General features: G+C 39.2%; 1 protein-coding gene and 2 long non-coding RNA genes across 6 annotated transcripts; 2 read left to right on the plus strand and 1 right to left on the minus strand.

Moving 5' to 3' along the window:
* Positions 1–319: 319 nt before the first annotated feature.
* Positions 320–2,684, plus strand: LOC307016799. The gene is made up of 4 exons (XR_013801905.1): positions 320–465; positions 727–794; positions 1,296–1,339; positions 2,231–2,684. It is a non-coding gene; the product is annotated as an uncharacterized lncRNA (long non-coding RNA).
* Positions 2,685–7,362: 4,678 nt separating this feature from the next.
* Positions 7,363–15,174, minus strand: LOC307015208 (uncharacterized protein). Of its 4 annotated transcripts, none has more exons than XM_079643688.1 (17): positions 15,134–15,174; positions 13,544–14,660; positions 13,282–13,414; positions 13,106–13,180; positions 12,542–12,937; positions 11,909–12,354; positions 11,651–11,829; positions 10,968–11,061; positions 10,651–10,886; positions 10,319–10,433; positions 9,800–9,917; positions 9,628–9,719; positions 9,075–9,192; positions 8,876–8,977; positions 8,604–8,777; positions 7,961–8,137; positions 7,363–7,735 (listed from the first exon to the last, which is right to left on the minus strand). In XM_079643688.1, exons 2-17 carry the CDS (start codon positions 13,610–13,612, stop codon positions 7,458–7,460), a joined length of 2,802 nt encoding a protein of 933 aa, XP_079499814.1. In that variant the 5' UTR covers positions 13,613–14,660; positions 15,134–15,174; the 3' UTR covers positions 7,363–7,457. The 4 variants fall into 4 exon arrangements, with proteins under 4 accessions (XP_079499814.1, XP_079499816.1, XP_079499815.1 ...); XM_079643690.1 differs by lacking the exon at positions 15,134–15,174 and having other exon boundaries at positions 13,544–13,655; positions 14,579–15,123; XM_079643689.1 differs by lacking the exon at positions 15,134–15,174 and having other exon boundaries at positions 13,544–13,802; positions 14,579–15,123.
* Positions 15,175–18,083: 2,909 nt separating this feature from the next.
* Positions 18,084–24,724, plus strand: LOC307015787. The gene is made up of 7 exons (XR_013801646.1): positions 18,084–19,397; positions 19,979–20,649; positions 20,769–20,814; positions 21,207–21,298; positions 21,405–21,515; positions 21,664–22,315; positions 24,531–24,724. It is a non-coding gene; the product is annotated as an uncharacterized lncRNA (long non-coding RNA).
* Positions 24,725–24,823: the final 99 nt, after the last annotated feature.

A 24,823-nucleotide genomic window follows, 5' to 3' on the forward strand; every position in this document is an offset into this window, starting at 1 on the left:
CCTCCGGGCTGACTCCTGCTCTCTCCTCCGGGCTGACTCCTGCTCTCTCCTCCGGGCTGACTCCTGCTCTCTCCTCCGGCCTGACTCCTGCTCTCTCCTCCGGGCTGACTCCTGCTCTCTCCTCCGGCCTGACTCCTGCTCTCTCCTCCGGGCTGACTCCTGCTCTCTCCTCCGGCCTGACTCCTGCTCTCTCCTCCGGCCTGACTCCTGCTCTCTCCTCCGGGCTGACTCCTGCTCTCTCCTCCGGGCTGACTCCTGCTCTCTCCTCCGGGCTGACTCCTGCTCTCTCCTCCGGGCTGACTCCTGCTCTCTCCTCCGGGCTGACTCCTGCTCTCTCCTCCGGGCTGACTCCTGCTCTCTCCTCCGGCCTGACTCCTGCTCTCTCCTCCGGCCTGACTCCTGCTCTCTCCTCAGTGTCTTCCTCACAGAAAAGAAGACCAACGAGGAATAAAGTGGCAATTAATGGTATGTGCGGGTTAATTAGTAATTATCTTATTTACATCGACTGAAACTGTGTTTGATTTTGCACATTGAATTAGTTAAAGAGAGAGAAAACAATCATCGGTACAATTAGAATACACCACCTTTTGTTTTGTTTAAGACTTTGCAGTATCAAAAGTCTCAGTGCCATTTTGAACAGTTTAATTGAGCACAATGTGATGTTAGGCAATGTTTAGGAGGTTATTGCTGAACTTCAACTAATTACCATCTTTTAATTCCTTGCAGAATGTCCCATTCATCAAGGGTCAGACACTTTCCCCTACAAAAAACTACTGAGGGAACGAATGAGGGAGGTTTGTTTAGAAAATATTTTTAAATAAATAAACAATGACAATAATGTTTCCGTGGAACCAAGTCTTATCTTATTGGATTTTCGTATACTTTGTTTAAAAGGAGTGTTTCAGTCTTAAGCATGACTGCTAATGTAAATATTGAAATTACAGTAACAATAATTTATTATTAATTTAAGGTTGAGGTACTTGTGTAATGCTTCATGTCGCATTAATGCATCATGTCCAGCCATTTATTTGTATATTACATTTTTTCTTGTAATCCTTTGTAGGTGAATTCCTATTCTTGGCAGTACAAATATTTTTTAAAATAATAATAGTATTCCAAAATATTAAACTGATGGGGAAAATGCTATTGACTATGTTACAGTACTTCATATGTTTGAGTTAATCGTACCTACTATTATTTCAAATTATCATTTGATTTCACTGGACTTTTTGTATTTACATGTATGACATTTGAAAAAAATGAAGTTTACCTAAAATCTGTGTTTCTTTACTCAGGGCCATACCGAGGTGTTGGTGCAGTGGCAGTCTTGCTCTGGATGGTATGTATCTAATCTGAAGTTTCCTTCAGTGTAGCTGATGGGTCTGGCAGAACAGGGGCCACAAAGTAGTCTTACCAACCAACTTCATCAACCCTGAGATCACTAACTTAAACATTTTGGGTTCCTCAGCAGTAAATTGAATTTAGTTGATCACATGGGGGTGGGGAGCCATGTCATCAATGGCTCTATCAGACGTTTGCGCCATAAAGTAAGACATCCAAGTTCTCTGCCCTTCGTCATTCAGACATCGCGCCCTAGAAACGTTGTCTGATTGTAACACATAAGCAGGGAAGTAGCCTACATTGAAATAGAAATTAAAATATACAATAGAGTTTATCATTGATCAATATCACTAAAGGTTAAATGATTGATATGTGAGGCTGGATGGTATTTGATCTCTTTTGTAATTACTGACTTGTTACATTTGTTCTTAACAATTATACTATAAGTATAGTTAGTAGTAATAAGTAGTATTATTTCTGTGTGCAGTCTTGCAGGCAGTTGTCTAAGTTTAGTGCTGTATGTTTGGGCATTGATAAGACAGCAAATTCAAAGAATTGGTCAAATGAAACATTGACTTTGAAATAAAAAATGTACCTTGTATTATATATGATGTACGTGTTATATATAAATATATACATTATACTGCACTTTCATCATGATATTTTTGAGTGACTTAGTATATCTTCTCATTTGAAATAGCATTGTCAACATACTGTAGAACTACATATTCCAAAAAGTAATACTTTTTGCTGTGTCAGTATTGTCATACTGATATTCTGTACAAACTGTGAAGTCCATTGAGACAAATGTAACATTTGTGATATTGGGCTATATAAATAAACATTGATTGATTGATTGATTGATTGATTGACTGTTTCTGTTTTACAGTGGGGCGAAGTGGAAAAATTCCTGGGAGCCAAAGGAAAACTTTTCCAGTTCAATATGGCTGACTTTTTTTTTTCTATTTTGGAGTAATAAAATACATATAAAAAAAACATCTATGTAAGTGTTGTGCCTATTTGTGTTCTTATGTTATCAGTGAGCTGAAGCCAAGACAAATACAAATATGTTTTAAGTGTATCCATACAAACTCATTCTCTAAAACTGTCATGATTGGTCTGTTGTGAATGACACCCATGAGGAAAAAGGTCCTATACATTATATCACATCGGCAGGGCTGTGATGTGATGAGGCCCTCGCGAGCGTCGACGGGGGGGTGGTGTGTAAACCCTGGACACACCAAGCCGATTACAGCTAGTGGAGCCTCGCAGCAGAAACTGTGGCGCGCTCAATTGCGCCGCATTTGCGCATCAGATGAGGCTCCCTCCACAAGATGAGGGCGAGAGGCAGACGCAGTCTGTGTGATCGGCGTGTATGGAGGGGCGGGCCTGCACATCGGCATATCACAGACTGGTGCATACATTGTACAGGCGGCAATTTGAAATGGAACGCAGCCCACACACGGCAGACAAACCCAAACACTTTTGGAACACGCCACCTCCAGACACATTAACATGCACTCCCCTAACTTTCCCCTAATCTGACATTGTATTTCATTCCATAACATATAAATATACTGTTCACCCATGTGAAACACACACACTGAAACCAAAATAATTTACAAACATGTGAAAATCTTTCATATGCGATGGAAACTTCTGAAGCAATGGAAACAGGAGTCAGAGAGACACGAGGAGAGCAGGAACTTTGATGGCAAACTGATGGTTTATTCACAAGACATGTTGTGTGCCACGAATTGACACAAAAGATGCCAAACCAATTCTGAAGATCTCTACCCCAGACCCATATTTAGCTAGTTCTGAGAGAAGAATCAACATTGTGCATAACAAGATAAAACCAACACCTCTATCAGCTGACGCCAATAGGCAGGAACAGGGAGACAAAACACTGAGAGCACAGTAGCCAAGGCTACAGGTGCCTGTGCTCAGTCAGGACAAGACCTGGGGGGTATACCACGAAACTGGTTCAACCTAACCTGGATATGTTTGAGTTAGCCGGTTGGCCTAATCCAAAACATACGCCCTCTCGCTAAACGGCACTACGACACGGGTTATCAAGTGGATCGCTCAAGCCAGCCGTGCCTATCTAGTTAGGTGCGCGTTCACATAAAAGGGGTAGTATTTGGAGCATTCGACCAATCACAAACATGGAGAAGCGTACTGACAGCGCAGCGCGTATATTTCCTGAATGAAAAGTCAACTATATAATTAGACAAATATGAAGACTTTAAACATCCATGACTCAAACACTTTATCCAGGATAAAAGCCACATAGCTGCACCTGCAAGGTGAACACAGCTGGTAAAAGAAAAAGTGTTTGAATGCGTACATTAACAGGTTTATGATATGCCCCGTCTAAGACACGATCTGACTTTAATTACATTTGACTCGAGTGTTTCGTAATGTGTTGCTTAAAATAATACTTCTGCATACAGTATGTGACACTGTAAGTGTTGCACGGCCAGATACGGCTCAGCTGACTCAGATAAGGAGATATATGATACATTATGATGTGATGCCGCGGACTGTACTGTGACTTTGATCCAGTTACTTATGTTGAGGCAGATATTTAATTAAGCTTTCTTAACGCTAATGTTATAATAGTCAGATTGCTCTGAAGATGGGAGGTGATATTCTATTAATGTTCACATTCACACGTGAACACGTTTGGTTCTATGCAAACTCAGTAATATCCATTGTGATACAGTTATAAGGCCTTCACAAGAGACTGTCAGTGGAGATTAAAGGGGATCAGGAGCTCACGTCTTCTCAGAGTCCTTGGTATCTGGCTTGATGATTGTCTCACATTTCTAAACTTCATGTCAATAACCTGCTTAAAAAGCTGAGGGTTAGGCTAGGTTTCTTCTACAGGAACAAGTCCTGTTTCTCTGCTTGAGGCCAGGAAAAGGCTAGTCACTGTGACCTTTTGACCTGTGCTGGACTATGGTGATTTGATCTATATGAATGCACCTGCCAATTGCCTGGTCAAGTTAGATGCTGCGTATCACAGTGCACTGAGATTTGTGACAAACTGTAAAGCATTAACCCATCACTGTACCATGTATGCAAGGGCTGGTTTGCTTTCACTAACTGTACGGAGGCTCAGTCACTGGTACATTTTTATATACAAAGCCATGTTAGGGAAACTTCCATCTTATATCTGCTCCCTGATCTCACGGAAAATTGTAAGTGGCTACTGCCTGAGATCGAATGCTGTGGTTTTATTAAATGTGCCAACTGCTAGGACTGTCTTAGGGAAGACAGCTTTTAGATGCGCAGCTCCTCTGTCTTGGAATAGTCTGCAAATTAAATGGAAACTGAGCAATCTGGTGCCACTAAATGTTTTTAAAGCTCGGTTGGATGCTACTCAATCGGAAGCTATTGGTACCTGTTTATGTGGATAGTTATGTAAATGGTGCTGTATGATGTCCTTTTGTTGTTCTGTTTATGTTTTTATGTTTCGTGTGGAACCTACTTGAGCAGGTCTCCCTTGAAAAAGAAATCAATGATCTCAATGGGATACACCTGTATAAATAAAGGTTTGAAATTAAATGAAATGAGAGTCATCATCATCATGTTCTCTCTGCTGCTGCTGCTGCTGCTGGCAGCTGGAAGTGAGTCAACACTTATTATACTGCTGTTTAACAGGATAATCTGTCATATAACTTTTTTTTGTATTTGTACAGGTGTGAAGTGTGAACAGTTGACACAGCCAGCTTCTGTGACTGTGCAGCCAGGTCAACGTCTGACCATCACCTGTCAGGTCTCTTATTCTGTTAGTTAATAATAATAATAAAATTCAATAACATGCTTTAACCACTAGGTGCCCGTTTATCAGCTGTGCGCCGTTATGGTGTAAATACTGCCTATCTACCAATTGGATCCAATATAAAAGTCAGCCGAATTACTGTTGATATTGCAAGGAGACATATTGTGTGAAAATAAATCTAAGATGTTGTTAAATGGCTGATATATTTGTGATCCACGTCACGTTTTCAGTTTTGGCGGCAGTTCTTCCTGTTTGTATAGAAGTCTTCTCATCAGGGCTCTATAGATAGATAACTACGGCAGATATGTAATATGTAATGCAGCCGAACCATGTATTACAATGCCGTTATGTGATTAGCTCCAAAGAGAAAAGCAAGCAAACTCGGAATAAAGTATTATTTTATTTTTTTTAAATGTTTTCGGATTTCACATCGCATAAACACCATTTCCCAACGTGCATTGCGGCTAAACCATGAATCACCGAGCTGAGGATCTTGGTTATGGCTAGAAAGGATCCGTCTTGTGTAAAACTCTCGCGAGAGTTCGGCTGAATGTCACGTGGCTGAATGTTTACGTTTGGCAGGCAGCCTTTCAGTTAGGATCGTTAACATCAGTTGGCCACAGCAAATGATGGTGAGAAGCTAAACTATCTATTAATTATGTCAATGACAGGGAGTGTGATCGTTGAAAAGCGGTCTTGCTGGTGTTCAAAGAAGAATGACAACACTGTAGATCACCAACACTATGGTTTATTTTTTATTCACAGGCAAGTCAACGTTGTCGCAGTAAAAGTCCCAAGATAGCTCCTGGTGCAATAAAATGTTCCCTTGCAGTGTTTTACTATTATGTCTGATGTTTCTCTATTAATATTGCTGCTGCATTAATGTGTATGTTGCATCATGTTACTGCTGTAGATGTGTTTCCGAGCCGCTCCGATTACAACGAGAGTTACAACGAGAACGTGACGTCATATTTACAATAGAAGGATCCTTTCTAGCCATAACCGAGGATCTTGCCTACGTCTGTTTCCGGTATTGTTTTTGACGGATGTATTTTGTTATACACACATTCCTTCACATTTAATTTAAAATGTACATTAAAATATTTCATGAGGCTTTCTAAAATGTTTTAAAATATAACTACGGTTCGAGTTGAAGAGTTTATAAATTAACATGAACCGAAGCTGTTGCCTGGTAACGCAATCGTGCAACGTCACGTCCGTTAATTCCACATCCACACACATCGATTTAATAAATGAATATAGCCTTTGTATCTGCTAAAAGAGGTGCCGACCAGCTGGGGCAACAGAAAATTAGCGAAATTGAGTGTGACTATTACAAATGAAATCATTATTATATTAATATTGATAATAATAACAACCGACCGTCGGGGTAGCATTTGCTTGGCATTTCCGGGTATATCTCCACTGGTTGGGCCACGTTAACAATACTGTGTAAATGTCACGTTTGAAGGGACGAAATCGTGACAGCTTCACGTCTCCCATCATGGTAAATCGTCACATGTTCACGTCTTGCCGTGATACCGGGTTGTGCTGACCATGTCCATGCCTTTATGACAACAGTGTACCAATCTTCTGATGGCTACTTCCAGCAGGATAACTCACCGTGTCACAAAGCTCAAATATTCTCCAACTGGTTTCTTGAACATGACAATGAATTTTACTCAAATGTCACAGTCCACAGTCATCAGATCCAAATCCTACAGTGCACCATTGGGATATGGTGAACGAGAGATTTGCGTCATGGATGTGCAGCCGACAAATCTGCAGAAACTGTGATGCGATCAGGTCAATATTGAGTGAAATCTCTGAGGAATGCTTCCAGTACCTTGTTTAATCTATGCCATGAAGAATTAACGCAGTTCTGAAAGCAGATGGGGGTCCAACCCATCCTAGCAAGGTGTACCTAATTAAGTGGCTCGTGAGTGTATTACTTAGCTCAATTTGTATTGTTAGTGTGTGTCTGTAGGAGTAAAGTCTAGACACATTCTTTGGATGTAAGCATTGGCTAATTAAACAGATCATGATTAAATGACATGATGATAATAAGGGTGATCACCAAAACCTTATACCAGGGGTGGGGAACCTCTGGCCCTCGAGGTAACTCGGATCTGAAGGTGACTGATAACTGCTAATGGCATTTACTTGGATACCAGACATAGTAAATGCAAAGCAGGATCATATAAAAAAAGGTAATAAACAAGCCATTCAATCGTAATACTCGTTTTAATACGTTGACATGCATACAACACAATAGACTTGTTAAGTCCTGTTCGTTGTCCTGTTTGTTGTCCTTATCACCGTCCTGTTAGTTTTCCTCATCACCGTCCTCATCACCGTCTTGTTCGTTGTCCTCATCACCGTCCTCATCACCGTCTTGTTCGTTGTCCTCATCACCGTCCTCATCACCGTCCTGTTCGTCGTCCTCATTACCGTCTTCCTCCATCATGAGAAAAGACGAGTCCGAGCCAATACAGCTGTAGGTGCTGGTGACTCTGCTCAGTTTCTGCTCCAGAAGATATTGATGGTGTAAAATACAGCAGTGCAGTCCCCTGTATCCCTCTTCTGTTATATCGCTTGGAGAAACTAAAATAAAAAGACAAAATGACAGTCTATGTAAGGCAACTTTTAATTGATTGATGTTGGTTCCATATAAGCAATTTGAATGTTTAACTCCGAGGCTGTATATTAGCTAAAAAGATTTGTGATTCAGAAAAAATGCAATCATTACAGATGCTATTCAGTGATAGACATTTGACACTGGGAGGGGGGCAGTGGCAAATATTATAAATCGGTATTTGTGGAACATACTTTGGTTCCTGATGTCGTCTTTTGTCTGATGAAGGAGGCGGTCCAGTTTGTCCAGTGCCTGCCTCAGATTTTGACAATGCTGGGTCATCTCCTTCACAATGATGACTTTCTCCTCTTCCATACGCCTGACCAGCATAACCTGGTCAAAAAGTCGCCTCTTTGTGCGCAGGTTCAACACTATAATGGAAAAAACACAAAATATAACAACCACAATGGTAAGGCTAATAAAACAAATAATATCAGTTTGTATTCAATCTTTTTTAATTAAATTGACCAAAACCTTAAAATCTGGTAAAAAAAAAATTCAACCTCGCCGCTTGCTGAATTTTTTCAATTCTGTCTATGTTGGCAGAATTACATTCAGTATGTCTTGAGATTCAACATTAGTATGCAGTTCAGGGTGGTCAGGAAGGGTTTTACTGTTTCCATAGATATGCCTGTCCCAGTGAGACTAGACTATTAAGACTTGATAGGGCAACATCATACAGACCTTTCAATATAATGATTTTAAAATGATTTGTTGTGATCATGATGATTTGTGACACCTATGTTCATAGCTCTGTGTTACATTGGTGATTGTATTCTAGTACTTCAACTGAATTTATGGAATATCTAGGGCAAACAAAAACAAGTTGTTTCTTACCATCTCCTTGCGCCTCCCAGGGCAGAATGACATCCTCAGACAGACCGCATGCTGCTTCTGTGTCAATTTTCTCTGAACAGGCATCAATGGTGTTGTACTGCAGTATCCTCTCTCTGAGTTTCTTCTTGAGCTCTGTCAGTCTTCTCCGTTTGCGTTGCCTTGTTTGGTTGCTGTCTGTAAAGTAAAACAAAATACAAATAAACTAATATTAATAATACAAACAACAACAACAAGAAACAAATATTGTTTCTAGATAACGTAATAATAAATACCATTTTGTCGATAGAGGTCGTGTTTCTTTCTTCGGAGGGAATAAATAATTTCATCTATTTCTCTCTGGAGCTCCTCTTGGCTACTCTGGGCTCCATGTTTCTCTTGAAAACAGAAACAACAAGGTGTAATCATAAAACATGAAGCCAAATGTTTGGAAATATGGAACCAAATCTATACCACAGTGATCATATAACATACCAGTGGCTGCCCATTGCTTGACCTCCAACACCCACTGCTCCGTGTCCTCCAGGGAGATGTTCAGCTCTTGCTTGAGACTCTCAAGATTGTCCACTTCAGTTTGTGCTCTCTGTGTAGTCTGGTTAGAATGTTTCAAAGGAAAAAGTGAATATGCATTCCAGTTGGTTGAGAAGGTTGTTTTTTACTGAATTCCTTTATGCACATTAACTGACCAGACAACAACATGAAATGCTAAACACCTTCTCTTCAAGGTTGGCAAGTATCACCTTAGTGTCCCTTTTTTTTCAAGATCAAGCAGGATTAACATTATTTTTATTATTATTATTATTATTATCCAGAAATTCAGATGAATCAACCTATAGTGCTTTATTAAAAACAAACAGAACAGAGACTCTCTTGGCAGAACAGTGTGCCATGGCAGCACCATCATAATGAAATGATTGCAGAATACATTCAATTCAACAACATGTAGCTAAGGATGGTGTTAAATTACTACAACAACAAACTCGGATAGTCTTAATATACATTTTGAAATGCAGCATGGACGTCTTACTTTGACAAATCTCTTTGAGAGTGTCTTGTGGAGATTCTCCACCTTCCTGTGGTTCCATTGCATAGCCAGCACGGTTATCATATCTGCTCTAGCTGTAAACACAAAAACATGAACATTCATATGAGCTTTACAATGTGGCACTACTTAAAACTATTTGTTTTCCTCTACCAACCTGATTTGGTCATGTATTTTGTTGTCAGAGCTGCCCTTGAGAGGAAGCTGTTAACCTGTTCCACTTCCTCGCCGACAGTATTTCCAGCACCTTCCTGGCTTCTGCTACCCCACTTCACCTGCTCAGAATCATAAACAATGAGATCTAGCTATTTAGTTCAATATTATAATTTCTTGTACTGTACATCTTTAGTTATCATCAGTGTCAGGAGCAATTTCAGAAAGTTAAAATGTTCTGATATTGAATTATGCTTTGAACTACAATGTCACAACTGCAGTTATTTGAAGCTCTATTCATTCATTATTTCTACAGTGCGGATATATTTACTAAAATAAACATAATGGGTTTTGGAAGCCTATCCTTGTGACAGTCTGTTTTGTAACAATTTTGTCAACATTTGTAACTATTACAATTATTCCACAGGCTTGAATAGAATATACTACATGATATTCTTATGTGCACTACAATTTCTAAAACATTTGAATCTAGTGACACAAATGTTTAATTTGCATACTGTACCTCGCATTTGCCTGTGTGGGCCTTGGCGTGCATTACAGAGAGAAAAGGTTTCATCTCTGTAAGTGGTTGGAGCTCAGGCAACTTTGCTGCCATCTTCTCCAAATAAGGCCAGTACCTGTAATGACAAAATCAATTAGCTCTTCCAGTTGCATGATGGCATAATAGTAAAAAGATAAACCAGGTCCTTAAAATTACCAGTACAATCCTTGTAACCAACATCAGCATTTATCCAAATGAATGTTTTTTTTGCTTTACATCTACTGGATGTGCAAGAATTAAATAGATAACACGTTTCCCACAAACACTTCCAATTTTGCAATAGTTATAACTACCTGCAGGCAACATCCATACAAAAGAATGTTGCATTCGCAACTTCAGCCAGCTCCTTCTGCAGGAACATTGGGTAGGCATATATTTCACCACGGTAGTGATTTAGGCCTTGTAGTAAGATGCCATGTCTGCACACAGCTATTTGCAGTCCTTCCTCGTCCACCTTGGCCCTGGACTTGTGTGAGGTTTCTCTGCAAGCTGTGAATGTTGCCGGTCCACAAACATCACGACCACTTTTCTGAAATAGACACAATCTGTTACATTTAACCCTGTGCTAAGAAAAATAAATAAAGGGTTAGGGGATTGAATAGATTCTTACAATCGTCATCTGGCTCCTGATTTTGTCGACAAAGGCAGACACTTTACTGTCCTGGGCAATGAACAGTCCATCAAATAGAGACGGTTCATCTGTCCTGCGAAATTCGAGAAAGACATTGTAAGCAACATTATCATACATACATAAGTTTGATTGTGTCCTCTATTTAATGTGGCCAATTTGCTTTTGCCATAACATTTTCATAAATGTGGAAAAGGTCTTTGTGAATTTGTTCTGTAATTCTGTGTAAAGTCTTTTGCCACCATTATTTAACATTAGTGAAAAGTTTACTGACTTCTTGTAAAAAGGTAAAAATAAAAGTACATCCTTTATATTGATGGGCATGGAATAGGGCAGAGGAAGGCATAGAAAAAGGTTCCTGGGCAATTTAAGACATTTTTCATGAAGCGATTATATCCAAAACTGGTTCTTAGCTCCAACATATCCAACTAACGTCAACCATTTAACATTTTAAAGTTGAGTTAACTTTACAGGCGTCATATATAATAATGTTTATGAATTGGATTTATATAATTATGTGTAATTTCACACCAACCATTGTTTTCTGATGGTCTACAAACTTTGGAAAAAGAAATTGCAGAGTTGGGGAAAGTTAGACATTTCAGCAAAGACATTCAGCTTAGTCAATAAAACAACAACTAAAATGAGAATATGATTTCACTGACCCTCTGGACTTCTTGAAGCGATAATGCTTTCTATTGCCATCTACAGCAATAGCCAGCATGTCAGGTGTGCATGCTGGGCATTTAAAGGGCTCCACCAGGCATAGATCTTCTTGTCTGTAATTACAGAAGGCAAACTCCCGAAAGACTCTGTGGAAGATATCGCTACAGATTCTGCCTGTCTGGAAAAAAGAATGGTATTCATTTGGTTAATTAAAAGTTTGGTATTCAAAAATCTTGAAAACCACATTTTATTCTTACCCTTCCTGTGGAAAACGATCGATGTTCAAGCATTTTTATAAATACTTGCTGGGATAATGCTGGGCTGGCCAATTTCATTTGCTCGAATGATGTGAACACATCAAACTTAAAAATAATTTTGCAGCTGTCGGTTGCTGGCCAGTATTTGTATCCCAGCAAGTCACCTATGCTCGGGGACCATTTGGCGGAACAAATTGGGCAGCACACAGAAGGCAGACACACGTTGTATGGACCTGAGAAAAAATATAAATGTGCAATTTGACAGCTATCTATGCAATGTAGGACAAAAGTATAATAGTAATCCTGTATTTCTGCTTGATCGTCTTCTGGTGGCAACAAACCATTGATAGTCACCAACACGGTCTGCTTTCCTGGGATGATGGTGAAATCTTGGCTTGGACCACAGAAGCAGATTTGGGATGGCGGAGGAATTGGAAGCAGACACACTGCAGCAAAGACAATTTCAGAGATTCATATGCATGTTAGGACATGTTAGGAAATGTAGTCAATACAAATTGAGACATTTTAACTGTTAAAGCAAACTTCCGACATGGTGAAAATGATGCCGCTGTATATGTAGTGCACATTAGGAAACCATGGTAAGGGAATATGTAATACCTTATTTGAACCCACCTTGTTCACAGAGTCCATATTGGCCACTTTCATCCACAACCACTAAGGATGTGGGAGGAATAGGTCTGTAAAACCCATCAAACATGGCTTCCCTGTCATGGAAGACATGTTTACCATGGATAATAGGGTCACATGCCGGACAAAGAAAGGGAGTTCCTGGTGGAACACAGTCCAAGCACCGGACCACAGCATCAGCAGTTTTGCATTGGAGACAGGAACGTGTAGTGACAATCTCTGCAGCCAATTTCAAATTAAGGAGCTCTGGCATTGCAGCTCTGAATTTTTGTTCACGTTTCAACTGTCTTTGGGTCCATGTTGATGCAGTGGGTGTTTCTTCTGATGATGCAGGGACAGTGAGAGAACCCAACAGGTTTCTCAGTGTCTGAAGATGTTGATCTAAAATAACAAAATATGAAACAAATCATGGAATTTAGTTTAATTTAAAAAAGATATTCCATACATGGCTTTTCACTTTACAATGTATCATGAACAAAGCTATTACATACTACAAACAATTACCTACATTTCAAGTTGAAGGATAATTTAAGAATTCATTGTGCATACCAAGACTTGGGACCTGTAGAGGAATCTCATGTGTCTCCTCGACCTCTGGGGACTTCTGAGAGCTGGAAAGTTTAACTGCATAAAACAAAGTACGATGATATGGGAAACATTATTGAGGACCGACCAACGACATTAAAACTTAATGAAACACTAGAACTAGATTATATTTTACAGACCAGATCGATTCTTATTCCAATGTTGGGCTATAATGTTCCCATCCAGGTCCCTCTTCCTCCAGGAAACATTTGATCCTTGCGTTATTTTCTTTGGTATCTTCTGTATCTTCGGTTTCTTTGGTTTCTTTGGTATCTTAATATATAAATATATAAAAGAGATTATATATTTCCCTTAATTGTTGCACACACATCTTTGTAATGTGTGTGTCTGTTATCATTTGAGTAAATGTTATAATACATTTTTGGATAATGTTGTACTTGCCTTATTTGCCAACTCATCTGCGAGGGCATTCCCTATCTCTAGCCATTCATTCAGTTGCTTGGATGACATTTTTAAGTGAGGATAAAAAGGGCAACAACAAACAAAGGATGAACTGACATACAGGGAGGGAGAAAAACAAAACAAAAGACAAGAAAACGAGAGGGGTGAAAGAGAGTAGGAAGAGGAATATGGCTCTGAAAAGAACCGTTGATTTTTTTATGATAATAGGCTACTTCATATAATTGAATTGATAGATGACCTGAAAAAAACCAAACAGATGAACTCAGATTAGCTGTGCTACCATGTAATTTAATTGTTGCTTCATAAATAAGCATTCGCCAAAATAAAACTACAGGCACCAAAATCAATCAAGTCCCAGGTAAATCAGTAATTACAGGGAAATATATTTCTCTTTTTAACTAGATGTGATGCTTTCACAAAACTTAAGTTGAATTAGCGAATGTTTAAAGTAGTAAAACAACTATGACCTGATGATATTCAAGTGTTGAACTTACCCTAACTATCATTAATGCAACATGTTAGGTGACATTTCGAAGAAAGAAAAAGTGTGTGCATTATAAAAAGCGCCATGTAAATGTCAACTATTATTATTATTATTATTAAAGTGCCATTTCCTTTCGCATTGTTTACGTTCATATCATGTCCTGGTCTGGTTAGCTGAATATACATACTTTTGCCATTGTTATGTGTTATGTCACGTGCTACCAAGGGTTTTGTTTTTAGGCAAGATTTTAGCTCCTTTTGTGCGAAGGAGAAAACTCTCCCTACAACTTGTTGTAGACGAACCTTCTTATATTGCAATACATATCCGTTAGCGCATATAAGCTAAGCGCTAAGCGCTAACCTTTACAGCCATGCTATTGCTAACAACATGCATTCGCCTATACTGCCTATGCCACGGGCCAGCCCTAAAACGTAAAACTGAAATATCGTGGTTAAACATGATTAGTAGAAAAACGACAGGATTAATTAAAAGCGTAAACAAATCAAATGAAATACAGAAATCAGATTTACCACTTGTAAAGCTCTGACGCTCTTTAACAATCCTTCTTCTTCTTCATCTTCTTCTTCATCTTCATCTTCTTGGCTCGTCGCACTTTTATTGATGCGCAAGGTTAAAGTTCACGGGATTACGATCGTGACAAAACGTGACAAAAGGTTGTAATAAACTGCTGCTAGAAATGAATAATGGGAAAGCTACGTGGCTATGGGTCGTAATATCGTGATCAACACTGCTTAAACAATCGACCTATTTGGTCGTTTTTTGTAGGAGGACAGGCTGGTTAGAACTGGTTTATAAATGGTTCTTAATGATTAATAAAGTGTTTACAACTTAATGAATAACCTAATTATTTATGAATCTTTTATAAGTGTAGTCTTATTGTAAAGTGGTACCGAAACATCGAATCAATGTCCACAATCCGTCACTAGATGTCACTCATTGTACCAATACGGTTTATATCATACACAGCATATTATTATTATTATTATTATAGAAAAAATCGAATCTAAACTAATGTAATGTTGAATCCCACACTTGACGATTGAGAACATACATTTGTAACTTACCTCGTTTAAAGCTTCGTTGTTGTACTATGTCAATATTTATAATATATTTCGCGGGCAGGTAGCCTACATTGAATTACAAGTAGAAGAAGAACAAGTAGAAGAAAAAGTAGTAGAAGAAGAAATACGCTAACGCTACAAACAGACACAACTCTGTTACTCTGTTTTTACCATAGACTGGTTTTTACTAACATCTAACATTTTATTTCACCTTGCTTTATGTTTTTTAATGCACATTCAAAAACGGGAGCATTTTCCGGAGTTTCAACCGGGTACCGGCCACCGAAAACGGGGACTTTGCCCAGAAAACGGACGTTTTGGTCTGTGGACTGTGTTTACAGCTAAGCACACACGCTAACATGAATTAAGACTACAAGCTCACTTGGGGTTGAGGCTTTTTTACACGTTGCTTGACTGCCTGCCCACATATCTGATCCAAACATAGTAACGTATATTGAGGAAAGTAATTATTTAAAATTATTTAATAATTGTGACATTTATCGTACTTTTTGATGGATGAATGATGCTGAAAGTGAGGGGGCAAAGAATACAACTGAGGGGGCAATGCCCCCTTTTGCCCCCTCGTATCGCCGGTGTCGGTACCAGATGTGTTCGGGGTACCATATGTGTTCGGGGTCCGTCTCTTACCAGTGACGTCACGACGTCACGACGTAATGACGTCACGCATTGTGATTGGCTGTACGGTAATTTACCCACGCAGTCTAGAGTATAGAGGGGTTTTTGATCATTACATTACATTGTATTTAGCTGACGCTTAAGTGTATTCGACCAACAAGATAAAAACTTGAAGAAATACAATAAAACTTGAAGAAAAACAAAGACGAATGAGGAGAAGAACAAGAGAAATCGAAGGTAAGAAGTATAAAACGTAATATGGTAGGTAATATGTAATATGTTCAGTACCGTTGGTACGTTAGTTCAAACAGTAACAACGGACTATTTTTCTTAGCGTATGCATGTCAATTTAAATCAATACATACAACTATTTCACATGTACAATATTTTCTTAGCCCTAATACTTAATACTACTTATTTCGTTTTGATTGTTATATTTGATTATATTATATATTATCAATAAATTATATATTATATATCAATATGATATACTTTTCTATATAATAGATTATCAAAAAAAGTATTTATTAAGTAAGGGATAATGTGCAGCAATCACAATCAAGTCCACAATCGAATCCATAAAGACAAAGTAAATCTGTTTACAGTTGTTTCATATGTATGTTGAGAGGTATCCATATATCTCTATATTTTGCTCTCAAAGTGCACCAGATTGATGCATTTAACTTCAATATTTAAAAAAAATCACTCCAAAGGGAGTGCTTGTTCTTCCTTCTGTCTGTCTGAATCTGTGTATTCTCATGTTCCGATTAACCCAGCCAAATTTTTCTTCTTTTGTGTCTTGATGTGATCTTGAGTCGAGGCTGATCCTCTTGCTGTGGTCCCGCATCCTGGATCCTCTATCCTGAGTTCTGGATTAAGTCGTGGACTTCGGGTCGTGGCTGAACCTGTCTCTGCGGTCCTGCCTGGGTCTCGTCGTGCTGCCTCCCTGAAGGCTCCCACAGGATTGTTGACATCTTCGTGGATTCATCCTATTATTATAGACGCATGCATCTCCTAACATTCGGTCTACCTATGTTGCAAATGTATTATCTCCTCGATTTACACACGGCATCTATTGCACGTCTGTCCGTCCTGGGAGAGGGATCCCTCCTCTGTTGCTCTCCCCGAGGTTTCTCCCATTTTTCCCTTTAAACTGTGGGTTTTCTCTTGAAGTTTTTCCTTGTACGATGTGAGGGTCTAAGGACAAAGGGTGTCGTTTTCTTCTCATACTGATATTCTGAACAAACTGCTGTTGTATTAGCTGTAAAATGTCTTTACTGTAGGGTATTTTTTATTATTTGTACAGCACTTTGGCTCGACCAAAAATTGTTTATAAATGTGCTATATAAATAAAACTTGATTTGATTGATTTGATTTGAAAGGGTGTGCGCCAAGGTTCCATATTAGGACCAATAATTTCACCATATACTGTATGTAAATAATCTCTAATAATCTTTCAAATGCTGCTTTCCATTTTTATGCAGATGATACTGTTATTTATTGTTCATCCTCTTCTATGGAGCAAGTCTTGATTTCCTCCAGTCTGCCTTTGATGTTATTCCATCCCATTTATCTCAACTCAAGTTAGTATTAAATGCAGACAACTCCAAACTCATGATATTCTCAAATCGCAAAAAGTTAACTTCTTTTCTCCCCAACATTTGTACTGTTCAAGGGACTGACATTGACATTGAAAGGGTCACTACATACACATATCTAGGTTTTATTATTGATCAGAACTTATCTTTCAAGTCACACACTGAAAATGTTGTTTTAAAATTAGGTTTCTCCTTTCAGACAAGGAAACATTTGATCTCTGCAACGTTTTTACCAGTATTGGATTCTGTTGATCTGCTTTACATGAATGCCTCTGACCAGTGCCTAAAGAGTTTGGATACTGTGTACCATTGTGCATTATGTTTTATTACATATATATATATATATTGTGAGTTTGGAATAAATATGCACTTCATGAAAATTATTAGTTGGTTACTGTTAGTAAAAAAACAGTAAGGTTAATACTGGATGTTTGTTACACTTGGATATGTTTTCTGTAAAACTTGTAACATAATTATTCTCCAGTTTATGCATTTGAGTGACTTGCAGTTAATGCTCGACATTCAATTCAAAACCTTTATTTATCCAGGTAAAATCCCATTGAGATCAATGATCTATTTTTCAAGGGAGACCTGCAGCAGTAGGTTCCACATGAAGACATAAAAACATAAACAACAGAACAACAAAAGGACATCATACAGAAAAAAATACAGGGATTACAATTTACATATCTATCCACATGTACAGGTACCAACAGCATCTGACTGTGGAGCATCCAACCGAGCTTTAAAAACATGTAGTGGTACCAGCTTGGTAATTTTACATTCTTTTTGCAGACTGTTCCAAGTTAGTGGAGCTGCACATCTAAAAGCTTTCTTCCCTAAGACAGTCCTAGCACTTGGCACATTTAATAAAACCACAGCATGAGATCTCAGGCAATAAGTACTTTCAATTTGCCGAGAGATCAGGGAGCAGATATAAGATGGTACTTTATCCAACATGGCTTTTCTAAATGAAAATGTACCAGTGACTGAGCCTCAGTAAAGTAAGTGATGGCAAAACCGCCTTGGTTTACAGTGTACAGTGATGCGTAAGTGCTTTACAGTTTGTCACAAATCTCAGTGCACTGTGATAGTAAAACCTTATTGTGGTGTAATTATATATCCAAAGCAGTCAGAAGTCAGACAATCTTTAGTGATGTTTAACCACTCAGAAGACAGCCCATCAAAATGAACACATTGGGACCTTTCAGAGAGGTAGTTCATCTTCTACATATAATAACGGACAAAGTAAAGAATGAAGTGTAGGCTATGTTTAAATGTTCGGAATTTGACCGTGTATGATGGTCCTCTTGAGTTGCCGTACAGCCAATGGCGTACAGCCATTGCTCCGTTTTCATGTTTTTTTAACATGTTTTTCACAAACATTTTCACACGCTAGGAGCATAGGAATAATTCAATTCGGTTCGTCATGATCTGTAGATGTGATTTGCCCCCGAGCACCCCTGGGTAAATTACCGTACAGCCAATCACAATGCGTACAATGCGTGACGTCATTGCTAAGAGACGGCCCCCGAACACATATGGTACCCCGAACACATCTGGTACCGACACCGGGTCCGCTTGGAAGCCAGTTTCCTCGCGATTGAGAAACGGCCAGTGTATGGCGGCAAATCTCTGTCATAAATCGCGAGGGCATATGAGATCCACGCGAGCACAAGTCAAGCAGCCGCGGACATATATTATTTTCGCGAGCACTAAAACGGCACTCGCGCGAGAGCACTATTGAAGCCTGCAGGGGAGAAACATGCCTTGAGCATGTGCAGCATCTACATGAGCTCTCCTTGTTCTCCTGCGCTCTCGCGAGCAATTCCTGCTCTTCTGCTCGTGAAACTCTGGCCTGCTCTCGCGCGCGGAGAAATGTTAGGAAGTGGGCGTACCGTGTCCCAGTAACGCCAAATCTAATTGATTGCACCCCTCCTCTTTTATGATTGGCCGTTGTCTGGATTTAAACCTAAACCAGGAAGTCCCTCCAACCTCCAACGTGATGAAATATGGCTGTGGAAACGTCTCACGTAAGTTACTTTACTTTACTAATGATTATTTTTAATAAAAGGCATGCTTCTGTATTCTGTGGTTATTCCACAAGAGCCGTCCTTACTTATAAATGGATTGAGTTTTTTAGATAATACATTTTTATACATATTTTTCAAAAGTATTCAAACAATTCTATTATAAAGATAAGAACCAATTAACTTTTCGGTCTTGAAATATGATAATATAAAATGTAGCTTTCAAAAACAGAATTTGGAATTAATAATTTTGATTACTTTAGCAAAATATTTTATTCACAAATGTCGCTTTTTCAAAATGTCCCCAGTTTTTATTGCCTTTCTCAAATAAATAATACTATACAAAAAAAGTATAAAATGATGCAAATGTAAAAAAGCCCAAGAATTTTGCAAGTTTCTTGGCACTTTCATTTCTGAATGAACTCTTTTTTTTCTGTTCAAATGCCCTCAGCTTATTTTTTGGAATGTTTATGATGATGTTTATGTGCCTTATTCTGTATTTCACATAATTGTTTCAATAAAGATTTACCACATTTCTTAAAAATATAATTAAATACTATTTAATACTTTATTTTTCTTCACAGCATATTCTGAAACGGCAGATCCTGGAGAGACTCCTGTCGAAGTTTGAGCTTGCACTCATTCGAGCACCACTTGACCTGGATTTGCTGGAGTTTGCATGTCGCCAGGAGCTGTACCTCCTGCAAGCACTTTCGAGACATGTTGACATACCGCAAGGAATAATCCAAGCTCTTCAAGAGCTGTTTGGACTACTTAGGCAATATTTAGATTCAGAAGCCTCAAATACAGCAGTGGGATCAGTTATTGGTCGAAGAGGACCTCCTAAGTTTGAAATTGAGAGGCAGCAGTTGGTTGAGATGTTGGGGACAAACCTATCGGTGCCTTGCATTGCTAAGCTGCTAGGTGTTTCTTCCAGCACAGTCTTTAGAAGGATGAGAGAGTTTGGCTTATCTGTTTCAGAAATGTATAGCTCCATCAGTGATGAGGAGTTGGATAACGTGGTCATATCCATCAAGAATGACATGCCCACTGCTGGATACCGAATGGTCAAAGGACGGTTGTTATCCATTGGTCTACGTGTACAATGGACAAGAAGGGTTGCCTCAATGCATCGAGTGGATCCCATAGGCATCCTCTCCAGACTGGCTAGTCTGGGCTGTGTTGTGAGGAGAACATATTCAGTGTGAGGGCCTCTGTCGCTTGTGCACGTGGATACCAACCACAAATTGATACGGTAGTGGTATTTATATTTCGCTAAGTAATTAAGAAATAATCTCTTTGTAATGTCCCAGTTTTGGAGAATCAGTGTTTCAATTCCAGAGTGCTATAACAGTTTGTTCTTTGGTTTTCCAGTTATAACATTGTCTTATTTGGTGGAGTGGACGGGTATTCGAGAAAGGTAAGACTGCATTTCACTTCAGTAGACACACATTAAACAAACATGTATTTTTTGTACGAGTTTACGACTAGCTACTTAAAACCACAAAAGAGGTCCCAACGCTGTGTCCTGGCTTTGCTTAAGGAATTTGGTCCAAATGGAGAAAGTGTATGGACTAAAAAGGAAGCAGCAAAGTCAAAGTAGATATAAAGGAGATTTTGTGCATTGCCTATTTTTGCTGCACAAGTATTATGAGTCAGTATACTGTATGTCAGTATTGTTTGCTTATTTCTATTGCAACAGGAATTCTTTAATCTCTGCCTTTTTTTCCCTACAATACACAGTTTAACAGAATGCTTCGTAGTTATTGTGTGTAATTGCCCTATTCTTAAATATTCTCTGCTTTTCTGCAGGTAATGTACTTGGGTGCTTCGACCAACAACCTTGCGTCAACAGCCTATGGCTTCTTCTTAGAGGCAACACAAAGACATGGAGTGCCTTTAAGGTGAATTCACAGAAAAAAGCACTCTTTGGAGAAATAGATCAATACTGTGACACTTTTGGATGAGTATTTTCTTTGACAGTCCTTTGGTGAACTGTGTACATTTCAGGGTCAGAGGAGACCAAGGAGTAGAAAACGTACAGATCGCGAGATTCATGTTTTCGGTTCGCGGCACCGACCGTGGAAGCTTCATCTCTGGTAAAAGTCTTCATAACCAGAGGTAAATTGCAGCATCTTTAGTAACTCAATTAGTGAGGTGAACTTATCTGATGTGTAGACCAAGCACCTTGCACTTAACCCATGCTAGGCCAGCATGAAAATAGATCACTTGAACTGGTTTTCCCTAAACCATGTATTTTCATCCATAGGATTGAGCGTCTTTGGCGTGATGTACGAGTCATTGTCATCAACAAGTACTCTGCGATACTGCTTTCCCTCGAAGAGGATGGTCTGCTCGACATCTCATCAACAGACGACCTCTTCTGTGTGCACTACATCATTCTTCCCCGACTTCAGATGGACTTGGGGATTTTTACAGAAGGCTGGAACCATCATCCACTCAGCACTGAACGGAACCAATGTCCAGAGCAGTTATTAGACCCTCCAGAAAAACACGATTCTGCGATCGCAGAATTTACCGCATAATCAGCAAAATGGCGCAGATTTTTAAAAGGCCGCATAATCCCCGCATTTTTCCACACAAAGTTGAGAAGAAAAAAAAGTTAACTCGTCTTGACGTGACGTCATCAGCTCGCGCATCACAGAATGTAAACAACACTGTATAGAGCTCATTTACCAATGAACATTTCTACTAAAGACCGGGCAAAAAGTGGGGGGAAACTATTCTGCACCCCGTGCAACTGTGTGTTGGAGCATAAGAGAAAATCGACAGTGACGACCCACTTTGATTCATTCAAACATTCGAAAATGCTTTCTGCTGCTGCGGACAAGAAAGCCATTCAACTCGCATTCACCGAGGGATCAACCTCCAAAACCCTTTCGAGGGCTACAAGAAACGAAGTGAGTAGCCTACAAGATTGAAGCTGGTCAGATAATGAATGAGTAAATGAAAACAGAATGAGGCGGAGAAGTGTGTGTGTGTGTGTGTGTGTGTGGGGGGGGGGGGGTGTGAGATTAAAATAGCCCAATTGCTTTTACAATAAATAAACATTGAATGTGTTTAATTGAATAGTAAAGGGGCTTAACATTGTTATTCTTTTCCCCCGCATATTTAGCATATTTCGCAACTTCCCGCAATTTCACCGCATAAAATCACATAAAAACCCCGCATGTTTAATCGCATAATCAAGGATTTTAGCCCGCATAATCAAGGAATTTAGCCCACATAATCAAGGATTTTTGCCCGCGTTTTTCTGTAGGGTCTAAGTCAGGGTTGCCCACACTTTTTTGGCTGGTGAGCTACTTTTGAAATGACCAGCTAACCGAGGTCTACCAACCAAAAATAAAATCCCAAATTGCAAGGGTTGCTGAATAACACGTTTTATTTTTACATGGGATAACTACAATAGGGCTGCAACAAACGACTAATTTGATGATCGATTAATCTATAGATTAATGAAACGATCAATCGACTATTCGGACTACTGCTGTGTGCTTTGCACAATTTCTCAAACGCTCTTATTTAGCCATCAACTTTTAGATTTAGTTTGAGGTTGTTTTAGGCATGTGGAAACTAACAATGAAGACAATAAAGATGAATACCTGATTCAAAAATACATATATTATTAAATTAACTGAACAAATTGTGAACAAAATTAACATTGCTTTTTATTTGAATTAAATAAATAATATTTCACATCAAAAGAAACAACAATGTTTTAACAAATCGTATTAAATAATGTGATGACAGAACTGTAAACAGAATAGCTGAAACTTTAACAAAATAAATAACTCAGTTACCTCTAATCATTAACCCATGTTTGTATAATGTAGTTAACTCCGTGTGTTGCTGCTAGCATACATAACACCTGACGTGGAAACGTTACTCGTGGATGGGGCTACAGAGCTACGAGAAAGACAGTCGAACCCGGGCATTCCTCCGTCTGAATGTGGTGCACTTTTGCTAAATGTTTAGACAAATTGCTCGTGTTACCGCCCTTACATGCTAAACACTTTTGGTGACGAGCATTGTCCACCTCAAGACGGGTAACATGTAACCACACCTTGGAGCGCTTCTCTCCACCATCTCCTCCGTGTGTTGCTGCATGTAGCAGCTGCGTGTGTGTAAACTGCCCCGCCCCCTTGCAAACAGACGGGGGAGAGAGAGATCTCTTCTGGATTGGAAAGATAGAAAATACACGACCATAGACGCATTTGTTTGTCTTTTTGCATGTTAGAAACGAGTTGGCGACACTAAGACAAAGAGATAATGTTTGTGTAGCAATAATACATGACCTTTCTCTTTCTCAACTCGCTACTCGGAGGGAAGTCGCTGTCATATGCCTTGTGAACACTCCGATAATGCCTTTCCACGTTACCTTTCTTTGGCAGAGCGACGCTTGCTTTACAAATAAGGCAAATAACCTTTGAATGTGACATCACAAAAAAAGATTCTCCCTCCCATTCTGTGTGGAAGTGGTATGTCTTTAGCTTTTTGCTCGTTCCTGCACTCATTTTGTTGTTTGTCTCTCCCGGCACTTGACTGATTTTGTATCGCTTTGCATTCTGGGTTAACAGACTGGAAAGCAATAGGTCGTTTTTTCTGTCAATCAAGTAAACTCCTGAATTAAGTGGCAGGGAGGCCAAGGGAGGAGGACTCAAAAGCTGTTTTGTCTATTTTAACGGAGCTGGATTTTTTTATTTTTATGAATGACTCGCGGTCGACCGCGGTCGACGTACTGGGCACCTCTGGTCTAAGTTATGGCAACTTGGACTGATGCAGACAAACATTGATCAGCCGGAGAGCCCAGAGGTATTGATCTCGTTTCAGTATTACATTACATGTCACTTGTTAGACGCTTTTATCCAAAGCGACTTACATACTCAGTACTGTGGGCAATCCCACAATAGTAATTACTTACCATTTACTTTGTGTAATATACATTGTCAAAAGATTACTTTCTTTCCCTACTCTTGGCATGACCATTTTCTGGGCACAGTTTGTGTTATTTTAACTGCAAAAATAACACAAACTATTACTTGATGTCATTGTTCCACATTGTTTATAAGACATTTATTTCACCAAAGTGTTCAAAACCTCTGTTATTGTTATTAGGAGCCAGATGTTGACTGGGAAATTGCTGCTGACCACGATGGAGAAGAAGAGGATGCAGGGATTGTCGTCCCCGAATTCGACTGCCCTTTGAGTCCAGAAGACACAACTGAACTTCAATCAGTATTTCAGCAAATTGACCCAAACACTCCGGTCAAGGAACTGTACTTACTCTGCCGTGAGTATGTAGCTGAAAGATGTGGCTCTTAAGAAATACAGCTCCCTTAAATGACACAGATGAGGTCAAAGTAAAATTCCTGTGTTCAAAGTGTTACTTAAGTACCAAGAGTAAAATA

Source organism: Notothenia rossii, assembly GCF_949606895.1.
Source record: "Notothenia rossii genome assembly, chromosome: 8".
NCBI classification, from domain to species: Eukaryota; Metazoa; Chordata; class Actinopteri; order Perciformes; family Nototheniidae; genus Notothenia; species Notothenia rossii.